The following is a 23,347-nucleotide window of genomic DNA, read 5'->3' on the forward strand; positions in this document are numbered from 1 at the left end:
ATATGAATACACATGCATATTGTGGAAGAAGATAGAAATGTGCCGTTTTATTTTAGCATGATTTATCAATTTCTATATATTTTTTCTAGTAAATTTCCATGTTAATTTCTTACAAAAAACCTTAGTGATCCCAAACTTTTACACACACATACATATATAACAAAGTTAAATAGAAAACCAAAACGGACCCATAGAGGAACACAGTATGCAAACAGTTTGGATGAGAGAGAAAAACTTTATCTCTTTGCTTTTTTCTCAAACATATCCAGGACCGATCTCTCTTTGCGTTTTACACCTGGAGAGAGAAAACAAGAATTAATAGTCTGTTTGAGTCAAGAATTTCATAATAAAATCTATTTTTTGTATATATAAATAATATCTTTAGGTATAAATAATTACCTTTGGTGATGGTTTTGTCATCTTTGTCCTCTGAAGAGCGCTTTGCATATGCTGCTTTCATTCTCTGAATATTCTTTTTATGGACAACGTCATGCTCCACAAGAGGACGAGGGTAATCTTTACCCACAATGCACCCTGCTCTCTCCTGAATGCTACGAGGAGCTTTCCAGGGCTCATATATGTACTCTGCAGGGAATTTATTCAGCACTGGAAGGTATTTCCTGGAAGACAAGCTGAGTCAGCATTTTGGAAGTACTTGTTTCACAGAAACTTTTATATTATTAACAGAATATAAAAAACAAAACTAACTTAATGTAATCCCCATATTTGTCAGTTTTCTTTCCAAAGGCGATTGGAGAGTACACTCTGAAATACTGATGAAAGAACGCGCTGGCTGAGAGCCACTGCCAGTTTCCTGCGTTTAGCGACCAATCAGCATCCAGCAGCAGCTCCTCAAAAACCTTCAGATGATCGTGAGCAGAAACACAGCAGGTCAATGATTGTGTCTCTGATCGGTCTGTAACATAGCAGGGAAATACGCCAAACATAAACCTTTTGGCCCTCCTCCCAGCTTATCCACAAGTCTCCTCGGGTCAGAAAACAGGCGACCGCATGCCGGGCGAGGTGATGGATCCAGCCCTCCTGACGTAATTGTGTCATGATGGCATCAATGAATGGAAATCCGGTTCGAGCCTGAATTCACACATCCCCATCCTCTGTATTATGTTGATTAGAATACATTCAAAAACACACACACACACACAAAAACCTCACTTTACCTCTCTCCATGCAGCCAGGTGCTCGGGATTGTTGTCCCAGTCCACTTGCACACAGTGAGGGTTGCCTTCCATTCTGTTGAAGTTTGGGATCCCGACGGCAGTGGTGTAGAAGAACTCCCTCCACAGCAGCTGCCCATGCAGAGAGACTGGAGGTTTAGAGTGCTGCTGCTGCAAAAGACACCACCGCTGTCAGCCACACCAGGATCTCGCACTGTTAAACAGCTGCTTGTGGCTCAAGTAATGCAGAAGACGTCTGACGTACCCCTCTATACACTTCTGTGAGCCTCCACCAGAAGGTGCGTGCAGACAAGCAGCCGAATCGGACGTAGGGGCTCAGGACGGTGGTGCTGGGGATAATGGAGTTGGGGGACGTCTGTGGTTTTTCAAACTTGCACACCCACGCCTGCAAATAGACAAAATCCATATTGTAAAGTACAATGTTTATATTGTCATTTATTTTTCCAAATTAATATTTTAAGCTACTTATGCTTAAACATTCAATTTATAGTTAAAATGTCTATATAAAATATTCACCACATATTGGAGGTATATTTATTGCATCCATAGTAATGCATTTAATGCTGTATAAAGATCACCACAATTAAATCATAAAATAATTTAATAAAAATTTTTTTTTTCACTAAGATATATTTAGGGTGAGAAAATGTTTTTATATGTATTTTAGTATGAAGCCTATTCTAAAAATCTTAAAATCTCTTCAATTTTCACTTTGAAAATGCTATATTTATTATCAATATTTAATTATTATTATTTTTCTACATTTGCATCATTTATTTGTAACATTGTTTAATCCTTTTTTGGCACACTTTTTGACTAGCCCAATGCAAAATTCTGTATATATAATTTTGACTTATTTTTTATGTTATACTTTATAGGGTATATATAGATAGATAGATAGATAGATAGATAGATAGATAGATAGATAGATAATATAAATGTATATACTGTTCTCTGCATGTGCTCATCCAGTCTGCGCAGAGCTTCCTGTTCACCCCCAGGGAACAGCTCTGGTCCTAAAGATGACGTATCCAGCCCAAGATCTGCAAGAGTTGGAATCCCAAACTCCTCTTCATGGTCCTCAGAAGATGGAGTGGATACACCTTCCAAAGAAAGAGGCATTACAGACTCATCTCATTTAGCACGATGTCAAAAAAGGTGTCTGGATACCTTTCATGTCCTCTTTGGTTGGAGCAGGAACAGGTTTTTTAGGAGGACCGATGTCCTTCACCACACTTTGAAGGCGTATGTAAGTCATGGGAGGCTTGCCGTTGTTCTCGTCAATAATCCTGTTTGCAAATGCAGGTGAGTATTTTTTTTGTGTATATCTTTATCAAAATATGATTTACAAATTACCTGTCTATGTTGTAGAGAGTGTGAGAAATCTTCGGAATAACTTCCACACCACATTCCTTGGCTAACTTCATGACTTCCTTGTCTCTGCTCTGACTGTACGTCTCCGTATCAACCTCGAAAGTCAAGCGAGTGATCTTCCATTTCTCAAAGAGCTTTGGAAGGACCTCTGTGGGCGGCCCACTGACAACAAACAGCCTAGAGGTACAAGAAACAAAAAAAATGACATGAAACATCTTAAATGAAGAAAAACATATCTGTCCACAATTGACTCCAAGTGCTCTCAGCTCGAACCTCTACCTGATCTTCAGTTCCCATCCCTACCTAGAGTTGAGTTTCTTTAGACTGGCGTCCAGGTCTCTGAGAGCTTCTATCAGAAATCTCCATCGATTAATGCCTATGCATGTGTTGTTGGAGTACCAGGGGTCCAGCAGGAACAGGGGGTAGATGTGTCTACAGTCTTTCAGGGCAGCGATCAGAGCAGGATTATCATGTAAACGCAGACCCTTGCGGAACCAGTGAATGGAGTTATGGCTCATGGTCACTTTTAGGATGCGCAGACCTCTGCACGGTTAGACAGGTAAAAAGGGCACTAGAAAAATGAGCATAAATAGTACTTTAACACAAAGTCCAACTACACAAATGTGTTTTTGCTTGCAGTGGTTTTGTACATTGCGGGCATATTTGATTTGGAAACCATTTTCACATTAATATCAATAATTTTGATTTTGCTTGATGTTTTGTTATCTTGATGTTTTTTCCTTTTTTGCTGTTTATAAAATAGTTTTAAATTAAACTGTTTAAACTTGACTTTTTATTAAGAATCCTATCAAATACATGTCTATTTCAAATGAAAATAATTCACTTAAAAGATTATGTCAGTTTTCAACTCTGCATTAATATAGCTTGGACAAATGGTAGCCTAATTGATAAACTCAGTATTCAGTACTGCAACATGAGTCTTATTAGAATTAAAAATGTAGTTTTAAGGGGTAGTAATATATTAAAATGAACTAGAATCTAATGTGCCTCATACTGTTGATAAGTTTTTTTATTATAATACAATCGATCGGATTCAAAGCTTTGCCCTGAAGAGCTTGTTAATTCTGCGGTATACATTACCGTTCCTCTGGTTGAGCCTAAAGTCTCTGCAATCAAAAACACTCATTCTGAGATAATAGTGCAGTATAACTAAATACTCTATGGGTATTGTAATCAATGAAAAATTGATCAGTACTTACGGGTTTTCTGATTACATGAGTTCTGGTTTGCGTTTTGTAACACATTCCCCAACGTTACAAAAGAGCCATTCAGCAGCACGTGTCTCACAAGCTCAGCCAATCAGTGACTGTTTACATGCTACAGGCTAGCCAATCAGGATTTAGTCGGTGAGGCATGCGCAGAGGGTTATTTTTCCCATGTGTTTAGCTTGTCGCATCCTGATTGGTTGCTGTTTAGCGGGCTGAATCATGGCGGAAAGCGAGAACGGAGGAGCTGCGAAAAGATTGAAAACCGATGCGAAGAATGACTGCGGAGACGCGGGAGAGCCGATATCCGACAGCCTGGTCTCGGACTTCAAAATCAGCCGAATTCTGCGCGACTGTGCGCGGGAGAAGAACATCTTCATCCATGGGAAGGTGCGTGTGACGGAGAGAAATCACTCTGTGAAATCAGCTACCATCTTTTCCATTTCATAAGATGCTGGTATTTGAATTAATAAGCTCTTACTCATTTTTATAGTGCTTATTAAATGCTGTTTTTTTGTTATAGCCTACACACTAATTCAATTGCTTATAGTAGTAACATTTAATGTTTTATAGCATTATTTATTAACTTGTTTTATAAGGTCCCAATAGTTAAGGTTAGTAAATGTATTAACAAACATTAACGTTACCTAACAATGAACTATGCTTTAGCTTTTTTTTTTAACTCATTAAAAAAAATCTACTACCGGAAGTTTATAGGAATAAATGTTACAGTGACCTGTTGGGTTATGTTGTGTTTTCTAGGTGAAGGATCAAGACGCTGTTGTGATCCTGGAGAAAACTCCCATCAGACAGGACACGCTGTCTGAGTTACTGAAGAGCAGTCAACTCAAGCTGGAGATGAAGAACGATGTGTACAGCACATACCAGCTGCAGGCTCCTGCGCACCTGAACGGTAGGATCACAACACAACAACAGGTTTAAACCAGCTTCTCTCTGTCTGTCCGTCCTATCTGATAACATATACAGGAAGAGTGGCTTGCTTGTGCTACCATGCTGTATATGGTTTAATATAGTAAGCTTTTAGTATCCTGATTCCTGATACAACATGGTATTATTTTTTGATACCATCACTGTGAGATTTGCTATAAATACACTACCGTTCAAACGTTTCGGGTTGATATGATTTTTTAAAATGGTTTTATTTATTTTAATTAAATTTTAAAGTCTCTTAACCTGTATTTATTTAATTTAAAAATACAATTAAAAAAACCCAACATTTTGTGAAATATTAGTGCAAATCCTCGTGATGCCAAAGCTGAATCACTACTGTGGTCTTCAGTGTCACATGATTTGCTGATTTGCACCTCAAGAAACATTGTATAGTATTATTAATGTTGAAAATATTGCTGCCTTATATATTTTAATTTACAACCATTGTACTTTTTTATTTTATTTTATTTTTTATGGAAAATTCAAAAGAACAACATTTATTTAAAACATTAATTTACATCTGCCTTTTTATTTTTTACCAGTGATTTATGATTTAAATATATTTTTTAAACATTCTGTTTTTTTGTTTTTTTTTTGCCAGAAATCTCTTATATATTTTTAAAAAGTGTAAAAATATTATTGGAACTTTTTCCTTGGAATTGATATCACTGTCCCCAATACTGCTGGCATTACCTTCACGGCAAGTTCCTTAAAAAAAGTTTACAGTATAGTTAATGAAAAACTTGCACGACTGCTTATTGAATGTCCAAAGCTTTTTCAGCTCCATCACATGCAATTTACAAAATCCACACCATCACCCATCAAACCAAAAATAAAAAACCAAATTGTTCATAACAGAGATCAAAACGACAGTGGTGTGCCCTGCGACAGAGAAGCATGTTAAGAAGTATTTGCATCAGGAGGTTTTTCTGGTTGAAGAATCGGGAGAGGATTACCGTAACCTCACTCTACCGTACATCAGCAGTCAGAGCTTCAGTGTGCAGGTGAGGCTTCACTGACCTCTGACCCTTCATTTCAATGCTTTTCCTGTCCCATGTGTCTCCTTCCTAAATGAAGCATATAAGTGCAATGCCCATCTTTCATTTGGTTTCAGTGGGTGCATAACATATTGGAGAAGAAAGCCGAGGCTGATCGGATTGTTTTTGAGGATCCAGACCCCGATACTGGTTTTGTTCTGTTGCCCGATTTCAAGTGGGATCAAAAGCAGGTGAATCTGAGTTGAATCAGTATCGTAATATTTAGGAGTGAGAAAAGCCCAGTGTAAAACAAGGAATGCTTTCTTTCCTCTCCAGCTACAAGACCTGTATTTGATTGCTATTGTCCATCGGAGGGATGTTAAAAGTTTAAGAGATCTTACGTCAGAGCACTTGCCGTTACTCACAAACATTCGCAGTAAAGGAGAGGTGAGTTATGGATCATCGAAGTTCATCTATACTGTAAAAAAGATTTTTTCAAAGATGTAAATACAGTAGTCTGCATTTATAGTGGATCAAAACCTTTAATCAAAGTTGTCCTAAAGCCTAAAACCGAAATGCGTTCTTGTTTTAGGACAACTTCTTTGATCCACTTTAAATGTTGACTACGATATATAAAAGAAAATATATTTTCAGTCTTTCTATTTCAAACATGATTCAGTGTGTTACATGCAGTTTCTTTGAAATGAATAGCAAAATTTACTAGCAAATTCTGACTGAGAATAGTTTCTACATGATTTTTTTCTTTCTTTTAAAGTTAATTCACAAGGAATCTTCTTCACGATGAATAGAGTTGTGGTTCTGATGCCCAGTAGATGTCACTGTTGATCTGAACGTGATCCTCTCTTTGCTTGTCCGATGTAGCTGCTTGCTTTTTAAAAACATGTGGCATAGTGTTTAGCGCATATGCACTAGATGTATTGAGCTGTGGTCATCCTGTTGAAGGCACGGGTTAAATTCCAGCCTGCAGCATCTCACAATCTCAACTCAAAAGCCCTAAAACACCATGAAAATCACAGCAAAGTACATTCGTGAGCTGTAGCATGGCTGCAAATGTCATTTAAATTCAAGTCTCGTCTATATCCACAGGATGCCATTCAGCGGCAGTACAGCGTCCCTCCGAGCAAACTGCGCGTGTATCTCCACTATCAGCCATCATACTATCACCTCCATGTCCATTTCACCTCAGTGGAGTACGACGCTCCAGGTTGCAGAGTGGAAAGAGCCCACTTGCTTTCCGATGTCATTCAGAACTTGCAGGCAGATTCCAGTCACTATCACAATCGTAGCCTGGCGTTCCCGCTGCGGGCCGATGATGGTTTGCTTCTTAAGTTCAAAGAGGCTGGGAAAGTCTAGAGACGTGATTTTTGGGAACTTTTTTTTTTTAATCTTTTTTTATAAATACTTCTATAAGTATCTGTACACTGCTTTTAAAAGATGCATTATTACAGTATCTATTAGATGTATTGTTAAAAGGTCATGTTTTATGTCTAAAACCAGTTAGATTTTTGTCATCAACTGCATCTTCATTAAAGTACTCATTGTTTTTAAATGGGATGGTTATGTCTGTCTGTTTTTTCATGTTGTGGTTGATCGTGTGGACAGAGCCCAAATTGATCAGAAAATTGAAGCCGATATCACGGCACAGCTTGTCTTTTTGTGCAGATTAACATCTCTGAAGAGAGAGATGGTTAGTCTTAATGGGTCGCTTCTCAGTCACTATTTCATATTCATCCTGTTGTCTGACAACAAACAGTCAAATATATCACTGAAAACAGTTTTGAGAATTTAGCGGCATCAAAATACAGAATGTGGCACAGAGAGGCAAACAGATGTAATAAATAATAAATGTACATTTTGCATGTTCAGAAGAAGTGAGCTGCAGTCTTGCAGAAATACAAAAGGGTTGTGTACTGTAAGTAAATTGCTCAGTGCAAAGAAAGAGAAGTAATAAGAACCTTTTTTTTTCATATGTCTAATAGACATGAACAAGTTCTTTGTACAACCTCTGTGACCTATGAAACATGTCTACTCTGCTGGTAACTCATCAGTGGACTTTCCTCATCAATATAGGCTATATTTCTTATATATGTATGCTCATTCTTACTAATTTCAAGTTTTTATATGAATGAACCTCTGATGGGAACTGGTTGTCTTCAAAAAAGTTTCGATCACATTTTCATTTTACCTGATTAAGTGTCATTTATGAGCTGAGCTGCTTTGTTTACAGCCATTACCGGGGAAACCACTATATGTCTGACATTTAAAAAGCACCTCCTATTGGCAGAGAATGAGTACATTTTCAATAATCCAGTCTGCAGTTTTTGTTCAGACCAATGGATAAATCCGTTTTAAATTATATAATAATTTATACTTCCGATTCATCCCTTTTCAAAAAAAAAAAAAAAAAGGGTTTAAAGGCTCAATTCTGAGGTTTATCATTCTATAATGTATTTAGTTTTCTTGTAAAAACTTGTATTTCATTGGTAAATCAATTACTATTTCATGGTCTACAACATAAAATAATAAAAGTGTCTGCTAAATGAATTAATGTAAATGTAAATTATAGAACACCATTATAACATGTATATAAATGTAGAAACATTAGACACAACAATGTGGCACCATTGTGCAGCAGCAAGCATCACAACAAAAAAGGAACCTCGAGGTTGATCCAGTTAAATGTGTGCAAATGTATAGGGCCCCATTCCTATATTTGCCTGGGTCCCCAATTTTAGTATATCTGCCCCTTCATTTTGGAGCCCAACTCGAAGACACAATAGCTCCGGGACGTCAGGCTAGCGATTTTGCGGTCCCTGCACTTCAGATCTATACAGTTTGTGAACTACTGGTTTTGTTAAATGAAAGAAATGATTCTTTTAAAAGATTGACTCACCTGTTAAAAGATTGACTCAGATAGAATCACCTGTTCACTAATCGGATCATGAACTTGTATTACCGTGCCAAAGATGATCTATTATTGAACATTTCAAATAAATAAAGACTTCATGTTCATCTGTAAAGCACATAAAGCTATCATTTGACTTGCTAAACTTTTATTTCATGCATGATTTGTATGGATCTGTTAACTGAATGAAAAGTGTGAATTCTAGGAGAATGTTTGTGTCGTGATGACCACGTATGCACATTTACTAGGAGTTGTTAAATGAACAGGCTGCTGCATGCAGTTTTTTTTTTTTTTTTTTTACGGAGAGTTATTTTCCGTAGCCTATTGGTTAAAATTCCCAAACTGTTTACTTAAAAATTAAATTAAGAAATAACATTAAAATTCAAAGCAATCATTTTGGTAATCTAAAATACTTTTTGGATGTAACTGTAATCTGAGTACCCCTCATTTTACCCCTCAAATACAGTTACTCATATTTTGTATTTTAAATACGTAATGCCGTTACATGTATTTTGTTACTCCCCAGCCCTGCTCATAATAGATCAGCCAGAGCGCTGCGCACGTCCCAGAGCATTGAATGTTTCTATACCAACCGGTTAACAGCAGCTACAGTGATGCACTGACTTTAGAGATTGGCTCTTTCATACAAAAGACGGGGCTTCCTGCGATTGAGCGGCCATATTGAGCGTTGCATTTTCCCCATTCAAAACTATGCAAGTGACATGTCTTGGGTATTGTATACATGTGACTAAAAATAGTGGCCTTCTTAATAAACTATTACCTGGGAACTTGGTGTTGGCAAATCGTGGATTTGACATCAGTGACAGTGTTGGACTTGTGTGTGCAGAAGTGAAAATACCTGCATTCACAAGAGGGCCCAGCCAGAAATGTGGAGGAAACACTCCAGATAGCTCACTTCAGGGTTCATGTGGAGAGGGTGATTGGATGTGTATGCACAAAGTACACCATACTAAATGGAATTGTACCAGTCAGCATGGTACTCCCATGTCAAGGTGAAGACATGACGTTCCTGGACGAGATTGTGACTGTATGCTGTGCCCTGACTAATATGTGTCTATACTATGGCGATATACTATGGCGGTCAAATTATTGGATCACAATTCATCACATCCAAAATCAAAGTTTGTGTACGGTGTATATTTAAGTGTATATATAAATACACATGCATACATGTGTGTGTGTAAATAAGAAATATTACGTGTATATACTGTACACACATACATGTAAATATATACACATGCATATCCTGCATTATCAGTGTTATGCATATTGCATACCACCTGTTACAATAATAAACGGCAACATTTATCAATTCTCTATCTCTTTATTTGTGCATCATAACACACTTGAGGTAAATGTGTACAGTTTACAGTAATGCATATAAAACGGGTAAAGGGGCAGTGTAACACAAAAGCTAATTAGGTAAACAAGTATCAAGACCACAGGTAAGGCAACAAGTAAAAAAATTAATAGAAAAACAATTATTTAATTTATAGGTTCAGTGCACTTGTAAATGTCTACCCTTCAAGTATCAAGATAGATAATGCAATAAGTGGAAAAACAACTAATTTTAGAGGTTCAGTGCAAGTGTAGTGCAAATACAACAGGTGTAAAATGTAAGTATAACCTTCAAGTAAGTAAAAAGTTAAATAGAAAAACAATTAAAGTTAGAAGTTAAGTGTAACTTGTGCAAATACAATGGTTGTAACTTAATAGTGTAACCTAAGTATCAACAACATAGATGATGCAATAAGGGAAAAAAGGTAAATAGGAATGATAAATAATAGACAATTATTAAAACAAATTTATTCAAGACAACTATAAGTACAAAAACACACATTCTGAAGGTGCCTGACTGAGTCCCACACAGCTGAAGTGGAACCACTGGAATGCACAATTCCCATTGTCACAAGCCACCATTTGGGAACAACCGTTTTCTGCTCATTGACGCAGAAAATCTGAAGGTCCTGCACCCATCCATTTGTAAATTGCAGGTGGGCCTCGAGAGATTTATAAGTTTTAAATTGCTCACTGTGTACACACTGACAGTACAAACAAGGTAAGAAAATACATCGGGGAAGGTTACGTGTAGCAGCTCGTTAAGATCATCCGACCATTCTTAGTGTTCGTACGGATCAAGTTCATTGATTGTCTTGAATTTTTCTAAGTACTGCAACTTTGCTTCCTTGTTGAGTTTTTCTTTATATGTAATCCTACACTTGATCATTGTTCGGTCCATTGTTATTCCTGTTAATTATCACTGTGTACTATAATGACGTCTGATGAGCATGTTCCCAAACATGGCCACGACTACCAATTAATGTAATGCGTTCTCACTGCTTTACATTACACAATCTTACAAGTCTTACAATGCCCTCTGTTCACAGGGAATCACAAAGCACAATAGAATTATCCTTGCTGATAATATCTACTCATGTAATACTTTTTTTTTTTAAAAAGGACAGTTCACTGGAAATGAATTGTCCTAATTTTGTATTTTCTTACAAAAATCCATTGTGCAGCTTTAGACGGCTTGGAATATACATTGTATGGACTGGGATTTGGAATGGGGTTTTGGTGTATTTGGACCTATTAGTTTCCAATCTATTTGAATCTTTTTGGTGTTCCACACATAGTGTTGCTTCTGGTTAAAATTCGATTCCTCTATCATATCGCTTTCTCTTGTTAAAAATTTGTCTCATTTGAATCAAAAATTCTGGAAAAATATTCACAGGTCAAACATAGTTTACAAGAGATGACAAGAGTTCTAAACAAATATGGAACAAGTGAAGGACTTTTTCACTGGGGGAAGCGTTATTATGGATTATGGACTCATATTTTAGCCAGAAGCAAAAGTTTAAAGTTAAATCGCCTCAATGGATTTGTTTTTTACAAACACACAGCTTTTTCACTTCATATCTTGGATGGCCTGAGGGTGAGTACATTTTCAGTTTTGGGTGAACTTTTTCTTTAAAGCTTCACAATCAGATCGACCTACTTGATTCATATTGAGAGACATCAAAGATGAACATCTTTGTGTTTTTCCTCTAAAGCACCTGAAGCCAGTTGATAACTAATGACAACTAATTGCTTTCTTTCCGTTAGGGTTTTGTTGCATCTGGACACTGCTAATTTCAGTGTTGTCACTATAACTAAATCACTTGTGGGCTCCCACTCAGGCTTCAGCTCATTGTTATATGTTCATTAATTCCAAGTAATTACCAGGTCTTATTACTTATCTGCTGTGATATGTATGGTGGCAGGATTCAATATTTTGACAGAAAATTCCAGAGAAGAATGTAAAAGTCCTTAAGAGCTTTTAAACGGCCTTACTGAGGCTCTCCAACAATTATAGAATTATACCACACAAGTGCTGCTGTCAGACAGAGCCACTCACTCCATCTCCATATATCACTCCACTCTGCTCTCCAGTTCAGAGTAATGCTTTTTTTTGTAAATTACCTTAATCTAATCTAAAGGCCTGTGCGATGTTCAATTGTGAAGATCTTGACTATTCATTAAAAGGCGTGTCCATGGCGCCGTTACGAAATACAATGTCTCGCCATGGGAATAAAATATGTTATATCTCAGGCATTAAATGTCCGATCTTCCCCAAACTTTACATGTGTGAAAATAGTCCTGGGCTGAACAGATGAAGGCCAATATTCCTTTGGGTGTGGCAAAATGGCTCGATATCACCACCTATACACTTTCAACGGAGTGCACCTTGAGCTATGTTTCATACAAATCCGTAATGACACATTTAAATGTTTCGCCATGAAAAAGGAAGTTGCTGTAACTCGGACATACAATGTCCAATCTGCCCCAAACTTCACATATTAGATAAGACGTCTGCCCTTAACAGATCTACATGCCCATATTCAGTTTTAGTCATTGCGCCACCTACTGGCAACAGGAAGTGACATATTTTACTCTGCGACAAACTAGAATTTTTTTTACATTAATAACCCTTTCGAGTCGATTAACGCATATATGCGTTTTGAGTCATTTTCTCCTGATAACCCCGAAAAGAACTTAAATTACACTCTCAGTTTTAATCAGATAAGTTTTACAGATAAGAGCAATACATCAATCGAATCTGTAAAGGGTTTTTGGATACAGACATAATAACAAAGAACCTTTGTGCACTTATAAATTAAAGATAACAAACAAAGTGCGCTGTCTGCAGTCTTTGTCTCCGCTGATCGTCATGTACAAACACGTCATTAATATGAACTGTAACTCCGTGAATACTCAACGAAGAGACATGAGAGATATATCTATAGAAAGCCTGAAATGTCTACTTTTAAACTAAATAAGTGCTGCCGAATATTCTGAGATAAAGTAATCCATATGAAAACAACGCGATGTCTATTTTTCATATCTCCGCTCATTATATCTAATGTGACCACGCCCCCGCGCTTAACGCGCTATTCAGATTCAAACTGAAGCGCGCGGCTTGAATACGCCCACACAGAAGAAAAAGCAGTAAAAGTTTTTATTTTATTTTACTGTTTGCTTCGCGATGAGAGGAATAAGACATAATTCACCCCAAAAAGATGTGACGTGGTTGAGGATTTGAGAAATGGATTTCCTCAGAAAAAAGAATGAAGCACTTTATTCAACAGGGACCATAAACATGAGTAAGTCTCTTTTTATTTATTTGTACTAGTTTTCACATAAAGTGTAAACATTTTACTAGTCAGACTTTTTCCAAATACTTTTCCCAAACTATAATTCCTGACTAAATGTATAATCAAGTGAAACATTATGAAGTTTCAATAACAATATACAATACTATACCATTCAAAAGCTTGATGTAAATAATATAAATGTGACAAATAGAGATAACTCTAACAAATGTAAAAACAATGCAGTTCTTTAGATTTATTCCCCCTAAAAAAAACTGAAAAATATTCTCAGCTCTTTTCAACATTAATAATAATGATGATGATGATAATAATAAATGGGGTTTATTTGGTAGAAAATAAGATTGTTAAAAGGATTTCTGAAGGATTGTGTGACTGGAGTAAGGATGCCAAAAAATTTGTTTGAAAGTCAGCTTTGATTGTCCCTAATAAACTGTTTAACTGCTCCCCCAAGTGGATATTAAATTATGTTGTGGGATAATTAAATATATTCTTAATAAACTACAAACATAAAATTATATACTTTTATTTTGTTCTCACATTCTTTCTTGTAAGTCCTCCCTCAGAGTGGCACAGTTCAAAGAGGCTCATTATGCAGCTCATTATGCGGGCCTTTGTCTTCTCAGGTGTAAATCACAATGATATTCATGATAGTTGACACCTACTCGCATATGACTTTTACCAACAAAAAGTGTCTTAGAAAATTTAAATCAATATATTGGTTTCTGTGAATGAGTAAACAAGATGATTTTCACATAATTTAGAAAGAAAAATTCTAGGCTACAAGCTCCAGTTATCAACTTTTTTTAAACAACTAATGTGTTTTATTGCCTTATTCAAGTGACTTAACATTTTTAGTTTTTCACTAACCATGCATAACATTTTTTTTCTCAAAAATACAATCATGTACATGCATGCATTTCACATATTATTATAGCCCAGTTTGTGCTGATTACAGTGATATTAGACTTTACCCATTTAGATATTTATAAGAAACTGAAAAAAGCACAAATATCAGGGCATGACAAAACTTCTCCAGGCCCCAAAAATACCCTTAGACTCCAGGGGGAGTATTTTTTGTGTATTTTTTGTGGTCAGTCCAATCTAAAGGCCTGTGCAATGTTAAATTGCGGAGATCTTGAGTTTTTGTTAAAGGGCGTGTCCATAGCGCCATGTCAAAATGTGATGTCTCGCCACAGCAAGAGAAGTTGTTGTAACTCAGGCATAAAATGTTCAATGTTCCCCAAACTTCACATGTTCAATAAGAGTCCTGCCCTGAACACATCTGAACGCCAATATTCCATTATAATGATAGCGCCACCTGCTGGCAGCAGGAAGATTGGCACATATATGGAACATACTTTGATATATTCCACTTATATTTATGAATTTAAATGCATTTCTCACCGTTCACCTTTTTACTAAAGCCATGCTCTTCTGACATTTGATTATTCTAATTTAAATCTTTACTTTTTTTACTCGTTCATTCAGAATCTATGTTGCTCATGGTGCCCCACGACGGCTGTTCTTCTACTTGTGCCCCACGATCACAAACTCGCCAGTCTAAACATTAGCCAGAGGTTATGACTAATACTATTTAATAGGTTGACCATGCTTACCATTCTTTTAAATAGTGTTTCCGTTTAGTCCCTCTCAGTTATCCTTGTACAACTTAAAGCTCAAAACAATAATCAGTGGTTATGCTCTATCTGTCTAGCCCCCCGACAGTTATATAACTACGTACAACTTAATTAAAGCTGAGAGAATAACCAGCGGTTATGACCAGCACTATGACTAGCCCCACATAGTTAATGCAACTTCCTAAACGCAGTACAACTTAACTGAAGTCAAGCGGTTAGTCAGAAATCTAAAACCTCACCTGATGTGCAGTATGCTTCATCTAGCACTTAACCCTGGACGCAGATTTGCGGAAACATAGCCTTCACTTAATCTACTAGAGAAAATAATTTCAGAGTAAATTAGAGTAAATCAAATGTAACAATTTATTATCAGTCAGGTAACTATTATGCCAATTACATGGCCAATTCATAGATATCAAATCAATACAAGACATCAAATTCTCAAAGATGAATCTAAGAGTAAAAGATGCAAACCTGACTTTTAGTAAAATACACAATATGAAGTGTGTGAACACGCTTTTTATCGTGGGCTCATTCCGGCTACAGAAGGCCCTGATTCTTTTGCAACATTTGCTTAAATACCTCAGACCAAGACAAACATCCCCCAAGATGAAGACAGAAACTAACAACTGGAATTTGCATTAACTCAGATCCCAGACCTGGGTGGTTTTACACCTCAATGGGAACAGAAGGTAATTTACATGGAGGACCCTGGGCAAGGGCACTCCCATTACAGTAATCAATATATCTCTTAACTATATATTCTCTTATATTTTAGTCTACTTTTGCAAGATTGAGACCATTGTACCAGTCGCCCTGAGACAATTGAAATGACACCAAACATGACTGTAAATATCACTTGCATTAATGTAGAACATAATATTATTGACTTTTCTGAGTGAAACCAAGTGGAGGGAGGATGGGTAAGGAAGGGGACGAGAAGGAACTGATAACATATGTGAGAGAGGTGTTTCCCGCACTTATTCTTAGTGAAATGTTGGAACAGATGTGTGTCTTTTGAGTGTCTCAGAAGATCAAAGTGTCTGAGTTTCTGTAATTCTTACAGTTAAAATGACTAATATGCATTCAAACATGAATACTTATAATTACTAAAGTTCTATCCTTGTTTATTATAAAGCACCATTTTACAAATATTTATTATATATATATATATATATATATATATATATATATGTAGTAAAATGTTTACTAGCCAGTGCTGATTCAATTGCCAAGGTGTCCGAAAAAGGGGCTGCAATATAAATTTTGATCACAAATTAAATGGGCACAGTGTAAATCTGACATTTTGTGCAGTGTTTACATGCTGAATGCGACAGTTTTGCTTAGAAACCGTACAGAATCTGACATTTTCATATTCCCGAAACTTGTTTCCGGTTTTACATTTTATTTCTATTTTAGTCTCAATCCTTTGGATATATTTAAAAAGCTCAAGTTGGAATCAAAGCCATGCCTTTGTTGTTGTCTGCGCCATTCTTTGTTTGAGCTACAGGATTTAAATACAACACCTCTTTGTTTCTTTCTCTGAAATGATTTTCGTGATATGTGAGTGTGGGTTGACACCATTTGTCAATCTGGGGTTTATCTTACTGCAGTGTTACAGAGGAAGTTAATGTGGTTACGTGTGATAAGTGGTATTTGGGTAGCGTGCTAGCAGCGTTTGTACCTGAGCGGCTCTGTGTGTTTGACTGTGTGGTATTTTAATTTATGTGCCTGTCAATTTTTGATTGTAATTAAATTTGTGTTAGTGTACTTGAGTTTACTAAAAACATTCATATAATTTGTTCATATTAATGCTAAGTAGGCAAAGAAAATCCTCTATGTTTTCCTGCTTTCTTCTGTTAATTCCCTGCAGGGTGGCTTTTGTTTACATTTAGAACTTGAACTAAATCACTTAATAAAAACAAAGATGTAAAATTAACAAGGTGGACATTTTTTTATTTTATTTTACAAAATGTAGGAGCTTCACTGTAAATGTATTATCCAGCTCTCGTTCACATCAGTTTAATAAATGCAAATGCAGAGATGAGGGGAGTCAGGGGGGTGAGGGGGCAAGGATCAGCGCAATGGGAAATGTGATTCAGCTATTTGTGTTGTTCTTTCTAAAGCCTTTGCGTGTGGAGTGAAGAGCTCCACAGCTGAAGTTTCTCCTTTCAGATGGGGTTCCCTGATTGCTTCGGAAGATCTGAATACGAATTTGGATAACTAGAACATTGACTCTCAATGCAAACCCATCCTGTAAGCTATAATGGTGTTTCTTTAATTAGTTTTCATGTGGTCTGTGTTGGTTGATTGGTGTGCAAACACTACATCTAATGTGAGGTTAGTTTTGGGACCATTTTCTAAGCTGTCTTTGCTTCATAGTGTGTAAACTGTGGCATGTGCCTGGGATTAGTACATTTCATTGAGGATTTTAGCAGCACCCCGATGGTTATATGCATGGAAAGAGAGATTCATGGCCTGAACTTCAAGCAATACTTTATTTGCTTGGACGTTTTTAGTTTGCAGGTAGGAGGCGAATAATTTTTCACATTTATAGGTGACAAAGAAAGCAATCAGTGCTTTATTGGTGTGTTTTTTGTGTTTGAGTGGATTATGAGCTGCAGTATTTATCTTTTATTGCTTTCAGAGGTTTGGGTTTGTAAGCAACTTTTGAATTTGAATGTGCTTTCTTGCAGAATATATATATATATATATATATATATATATATATATATATATATATATATTTTTTTTTTTTTAACTTGTAGGGTATCAATTTATTATTCCTCTATTCTATAAATTATAAAGTTATTAAGAGGAGACAGTATAAAAAAATGTGTTTTTAGCTTATAAAATTGTATTTTATATATCAGCTAAAGGTTAATAGTTTCAAGTAAATTCAGTTAGTATGTTAATTTATTCGAATGACACATTTATATACATGCATGTGTTAATTATATATATATATATATATATATATATATATATATATATAGATGTGTGTGTGTGTGTCTTAATTTTCATGACTATGAAATTGTAGAGTCACACTGAAGGCATCAAGGGCTATTTGACTAAGAAGGAGAGTGATGGGGTGCTGTGCCAGATGACCTGGCCTCCACAGTCACCGGACCTGAACCCAATCCAGATGGTTTAGGGGTGAGCTGGACCACAGACAGAAGGCAAAAGGGCAAACAAGTGCTAAGAATCTCTCGGGGAACTCCTTCAAGACTGTTGGAAGACCATTTCAGGTGACTACCTCTTGAAGCTCATCAAGAGAATGCCAAGAGTGTGCAAAGCAGTAATCAGAGCAAAAGGTGGCTACTTTGAGGAACCTAGAAAATGACATATTATGTATATAATTCCATATATAATTCCACATGTGTTAATTCATAGTTTTGATGCCTTCAGTGTGAATCTACAATTTTCATAATCATGAAAATAAAGAAAACTCTTTGAATTAGAAGGTGTGTCACAACTTTTAGTCTGTACTGTATATATGTGTGTGTGTGTATGTATGTATGTTATATATATATATATATATATATATATATATATATATATATATATATGTGTGTGTGTGTGTGTGTGTGTATGTGTATGTATGTATGTATGTATGTTATATATATATATGTGTGTGTGTGTGTGAATAACTGATATACATGTTTATATTTCTCTGCTAGCTGAAAGATGTTCAAGTTCATCCGGAAACAAATTCACGACCGCCTTGTCGAGCGGACAATTAGGAGAACTCGTCTTGTTACAAAGGATGGCCACTGCAACATTAAATTTGGGACTACTGAATATCACAACCATTTTGCTTTCCTTATGGACCTCTGGACTACATTTGTTGAGATTCATTGGTGTTTCGTCATTTTTTTATTTGCTGCTGCCTTCACAGGAAGTTGGTTTATTTTTGGTTTGCTTTGGTTTTCGCTTGCAAAAAATAATGGAGACTTCGATGTTCTCCAGAACTCGTCTGAATCCCAGCAGATGAAATGTTTAGATAATGTTAACAGTCTCACAACTGCCTTCTTGTACTCTTTAGAGACCCAGACAACTATTGGTTATGGCAGTCGGACTCTCACGGGTCACTGCCCGAGCACAGTCGCCCTATTGATCATCCAGTCCCTCATGGGCACCATCATAAACTGCTTTATGTGTGGACTCATTTTGGCAAAGATCTCTCTCCCAAAGAGAAGAGCAAAAACGGTAACCTACAGTGAAATAGCTGTCATTTGTCTTTGGAAGGGGAATCTGTGCCTCCAGATACGAGTGGCCAACCTACGAAAATCTCTTCTTATTGGCAGCCATATTTATGGAAAGCTTCTCCGGACCACTATCACTCCAGAGGGGGAAACCATCATACTAGATCAGGTGAATATTGACTTTTTAGTGGATGCAGGGAAGGACAACCTGTTCTTCATTTGTCCACTTGCCCTGTACCACGTGATCGACAAATTGAGCCCGTTTTCAGAAATGGCTGCGGACACTCTTCAGCAGCAGGAATTTGAGTTGGTGGTCTTCTTGGATGGAACGGCTGAATCCACCAGCTCGTCTTGCCAAGTACGAACTTCCTACCTGCCAAGGGAGATCAAGTGGGGTTACAACTTCCTGCCTGTCGTCTCTCGCACCAAGGGTGGGAAATACTGCGTCAACCTGTCCAACTTTTCCAAAACGGAGCCAGCGGTGACCACCCCGCACTGTGCTTGTTGTTTCAACAACGAACATAACAAGGAACTCATTCTCCACCGACATGAACGTGAAGGCATTGATAATCTGGGGTTTGATGTTATTGACCTTCAAACTGTGGTGATGTAACTCAGAAGAGAGATTAAGAATTTGCTGCAGCAGCAACTGATTAAATATGCAGGTCACATCCTCTGACATTGTGGCATTTTGTACTGTAAAAGTTAGATGCCACATAAAACAAGAGAGAGGAAAAGGAGGGTTCATTATGTTATGTACTCTGAGATACACATCGGCTGTGTTCCGAAACCCAGTAAGCTGCCTGTGTAGGCAGACTTTAAAGGAACATTGAGTTTCTGACACAAAGCCTGTTCCATAAGGTAGTGATTGTAAAAACAAGATGCCTTGTTTTGATCAAATTGTAATACCTGTCAAAATGAAGACAACCCAGATGCTGGATAAACTGGGAGAATTTTGCAATTTTATCAGGATTCTTTGAAGAATAGAAAGTTCTGAAAAACAGCATTTATTTAAAATAGAAATATCTTGTAACGTTATAAAAGTATCTATTTTTATAGAAGTGTGTCAGTGGCAAATGTATGGAGTTGGTGGCTATAAATACAGTTGACATGATGGCCCCACCTACCTGTGGGTGAAAACAAAACCCTGTTACCATAGTGACCCATTTGGTTCTAAGGGGAAACTGAAGACAAATGCTGTAGACATGCACATTTTCAGATGTTTCATTGCACATGAATCTCACATCCTGTCAATAAATAGCTTTTAATCACAACAGTCTTTTTATATTTTCTCTTGTGCCCCCCAGACTAAACCACACCTTCAATTTATAACTCTGAAAAACCCGGAAAGTGTTTCATATCACTTATGAGTTTTCCAACCTTAGAATGCAGATGTCTGTAGTCAGGGTTGGGTAATGTTGAAATTTTATTGATTACGATTCTTCTTATCGATGCTGATTATTATTGATCCCTAGCTGCGATTCCAATAAGATTTCAAGATATCCAATATAATTTTTTTTTTTTACAAAGCATTCTGTTCTACTAAATAACATGAGCAAAAACCAGCAGCTACAGAATTTTACCTATATTAAAAAAAATTAAAAAATACCACAGCAAATACAACTAGGTTAATATAAATTAAAAATATAAGTGTTAAAGACAAGAAAAGAGTAAGTAATACAATTAGGAATAAACAAGTTAATTAATAGCATAAATAAATACTGAACTGAACCAAATTTCAGGTACTGAAACTGTAATAACATTTTTTTTTTAAATTGCATAGTTATCTTTCCATAAATAAAATATAGATTAAAGTTATAAAATATATTTTGTCAAGATCAGTGAATTATTTTTTTATTAATTAAATAATCGTGTTTAAAGGCTGCTGTCTCTTTAACACAGAACGCACGCAGCGCTAAAAATACTGTACATGCGTTTTCTTTCTCATCTGTTTACATTCATTTAAGAAAAATGCCTGTGTTTACAAGGATGTACTGACATAGTTTTCTCCATACTGGTCGATAAATATGATAGAAGTCAGTTTTGGACTGGAACAACTTTTTCTACAATTATAATACACGGAACGGTCCTAGAACGGCCACAAACCAGGAACCCGCACTGCTGTTCTCTGGGCATGCGCTAGCGCTTCATGTGCGAAGCATGCAAGCAGGGCGCAAGTTCTTTCCATTCCTGCAATTAAATGGTTTTAAATCACATTAAAATGGGAACGCAGAATTGAAATGAACGCTTCTTAACGAATTCATGATTCTTGGAAATTTGAAACCGTTTCTAAAAAGGAACCAGTTTTCGATACCCAACCCTACTTAGAGTGTTCATTTGAGGATTAGAGCACAAGACAAATTAGATTAAGGAGAAGCATAAGAGTAAGCCACTAGAAGTCAGGCCTGAATCCATTAACTGAAAAAGCATAAAGCTAAAGCAAACGGTCTGGCAGTACATGGGAAAGTAGACCAGAGGCCTTTTTTTGTTGTTGTTGGATGGATCAGATTCAATGATCTATGCTAAGCTACAGCTAAAGTGCTACCGCAAGACCCAGAGATCAGCTGAATGGATTTGAAAATGGTAAAACAACACTGTTTAATTCTAGGGGAGTTTTTTCAAAAATAGTGTACTGTTCCTTTAAGGGAAACTTGATCCAAGTTAGCCATTATTCTTTCTCCAATAGTGAGTAATATGGGCCTTATCTCTCATCTCCCTATAGTAAGATAATCTCTGATAGGAGGGAGTGGAACCCAGTTCCTCCTCCCCCAACATATGTTACCAAAAGATTTATATGATTACAATATTAACGTATTAAAGCATTAAAATAATTCAGAACCAGAGAAAGTCCATGTCATAAACACAAGCAATTTCACACAACTTCTGAGACTAGATGTGATCTAAGCGTGCTTGCGGATTTTCTTAGTGTTGCACATTTTAATTTCTCCTGAAGAGGCTGTGTGATGTAACTGCGTAATGTAACAGTGGCTTAATGTAATGTGAGTTAAAAGGGCGTAACATCAGTTATTTATAATCACATAAAAAGTTTTTATTTTAATATTTGAAACATGAATTTTACTACATGGTTCTTGCAAAAATATATTTTTTAGACAAAATATATATTTTTTTAATGCCAGTCAAGCTACTTGCCTCCATAGCAGAGGCTAACTGGACAGCAAACCTCAGCATCAGAGCAGCACTCCAGCTCTCTTGTTTGTCGACGAAGTGTCAGGCTGGCCCTGGCAGAAAACATTTCTCCCCCTTAATTCGTTGTTGACTTTTTACTGTTATTACAGCTTCTTACATTGCCAGAGTGTCTATATATGGCTTGCTGTGGGGAAGTTTGGATGAAGCTCTCTAGTACTACAACACTGAACTGCTGTTTTAGTCTTCACAGCATCAACACCTCTCAGTGTGAATGAAAGAGATGTTTGTAAAGTCGTCTGGAGTTTAATCTCAGATGTGTGACATGCTGGGGAACTAGATCAAGCTGTGTGCTTGGGTCTCTGTGAATGAAAGTGTGTGTGTAAGACTGGGCTCAGGATATAGAGCTTTAATTTGTTCCTTCTTGCAGTGATAATTGGGCACAAACTTTGATGTTCTCAGTGGACTTTGAGGTATATTGTGAAGTGTTTCAGTGTAATTTACCCACTGTCAGTATCCAGATGAATTGCTGCTTCGTTCACCACATTTAGCCATTACAACAACACAGTTTGATGGCTCTCATTGTTTGATTTTTCCACGATCTGGAATTCAGAGGGAGATTTTATATTTTAAATTTCCTCCTTTTTGCTTTAATGATTGAAAGAGCAAGTGAACAAAACCCAGTTATCCATGTTGTCTGTTATAATTTGAGAGGAGCTTTTGCTTCAGTCTGATCTATCTGTCAGATCTATATTATGTGATCCATTTTCCAGTCATTTAAAATCCCTCCAAAACCTTAAAAATATTATTTACTTTGTGGTTTAATTGGAAAAACCAAATACAGATTTTCATCCAGAAGTCTCAGACCTTCGGTTAGTTTGAGAGTTTAGAACATGACATTTTACAAACCTTCAGTGAACCATATCTGACATTTAAAGCGAAACCCCACAGTGGCTCAATCAAGCATTCATGCAAATATTTTTTAATTTATTTGATTTTTAATTCAATATTTGTGCAAATGCAAAAACAGCTTTGGCA

At 36.6% G+C, this 23,347-nt stretch overlaps 3 protein-coding genes across 7 annotated transcripts; 2 read left to right on the forward strand and 1 right to left on the reverse strand.

Moving 5' to 3' along the window:
* Positions 1 to 19: 19 nt before the first annotated feature.
* Positions 20 to 3,930, reverse strand: cry5 (cryptochrome circadian regulator 5). The gene is made up of 11 exons (XM_052567144.1): positions 3,791 to 3,930; positions 2,874 to 3,141; positions 2,553 to 2,747; positions 2,367 to 2,485; positions 2,145 to 2,299; positions 1,441 to 1,581; positions 1,179 to 1,346; positions 952 to 1,092; positions 709 to 860; positions 400 to 620; positions 20 to 295 (listed from the first exon to the last, which is right to left on the reverse strand). The coding sequence occupies exons 2-11, from the start codon at positions 3,086 to 3,088 to the stop codon at positions 237 to 239; spliced, it is 1,566 nt and encodes a 521-aa protein (XP_052423104.1). The 5' UTR covers positions 3,089 to 3,141; positions 3,791 to 3,930; the 3' UTR covers positions 20 to 236.
* Positions 3,931 to 3,963: 33 nt separating this feature from the next.
* On the forward strand, positions 3,964 to 7,299 carry dcps (decapping enzyme, scavenger). The gene is made up of 6 exons (XM_052567146.1): positions 3,964 to 4,186; positions 4,559 to 4,709; positions 5,606 to 5,751; positions 5,862 to 5,975; positions 6,061 to 6,171; positions 6,832 to 7,299. Exons 1-6 carry the CDS (start codon positions 4,019 to 4,021, stop codon positions 7,096 to 7,098), a joined length of 957 nt encoding a protein of 318 aa, XP_052423106.1. The 5' UTR covers positions 3,964 to 4,018; the 3' UTR covers positions 7,099 to 7,299.
* Positions 7,300 to 12,962: 5,663 nt separating this feature from the next.
* Positions 12,963 to 20,439, forward strand: kcnj1b (potassium inwardly rectifying channel subfamily J member 1b). Of its 5 annotated transcripts, XM_052566813.1 has the most exons (3): positions 16,603 to 17,216; positions 17,343 to 17,486; positions 18,641 to 20,439. In XM_052566813.1, the coding sequence occupies exon 3, from the start codon at positions 18,648 to 18,650 to the stop codon at positions 19,776 to 19,778; it is 1,131 nt and encodes a 376-aa protein (XP_052422773.1). In that variant the 5' UTR covers positions 16,603 to 17,216; positions 17,343 to 17,486; positions 18,641 to 18,647; the 3' UTR covers positions 19,779 to 20,439. The 5 variants fall into 5 exon arrangements, with proteins under 5 accessions (XP_052422774.1, XP_052422773.1, XP_052422771.1 ...); XM_052566814.1 differs by lacking the exons at positions 16,603 to 17,216; positions 17,343 to 17,486 and adding an exon at positions 12,963 to 13,314; XM_052566811.1 differs by having other exon boundaries at positions 16,603 to 17,486.
* The last annotated feature ends 2,908 nt before the right edge of the window (positions 20,440 to 23,347 follow it).

The sequence above is a fragment of the Carassius gibelio genome, chromosome B10 (assembly GCF_023724105.1).
Source record: "Carassius gibelio isolate Cgi1373 ecotype wild population from Czech Republic chromosome B10, carGib1.2-hapl.c, whole genome shotgun sequence".
In the NCBI taxonomy this organism is placed as follows: Eukaryota; Metazoa; Chordata; class Actinopteri; order Cypriniformes; family Cyprinidae; genus Carassius; species Carassius gibelio.

Bases quoted from the DNA above. Each gene is read 5' to 3' on its own strand.
- cry5 (XM_052567144.1), bottom strand. From the start codon at position 3,088: ATGAGCCATAACTCCATTCACTGGTTCCGCAAGGGTCTGCGTTTACAT. The intron at 1,093-1,178 runs GTAAAGTGAGGT...GTGTGAATTCAG, and splicing joins ACCTGGCTGCATGGAGAGAG to GCTCGAACCGGATTTCCATT. The intron at 296-399 runs GTAATTATTTAT...TTCTCTCTCCAG, and splicing joins TGACAAAACCATCACCAAAG to GTGTAAAACGCAAAGAGAGA.
- dcps (XM_052567146.1), top strand. From the start codon at position 4,019: ATGGCGGAAAGCGAGAACGGAGGAGCTGCGAAAAGATTGAAAACCGAT. The intron at 4,187-4,558 runs GTGCGTGTGACG...TGTGTTTTCTAG, and splicing joins ACATCTTCATCCATGGGAAG to GTGAAGGATCAAGACGCTGT. The intron at 5,752-5,861 runs GTGAGGCTTCAC...ATTTGGTTTCAG, and splicing joins GTCAGAGCTTCAGTGTGCAG to TGGGTGCATAACATATTGGA.
- kcnj1b (XM_052566814.1), top strand. From the start codon at position 18,648: ATGTTCAAGTTCATCCGGAAACAAATTCACGACCGCCTTGTCGAGCGG.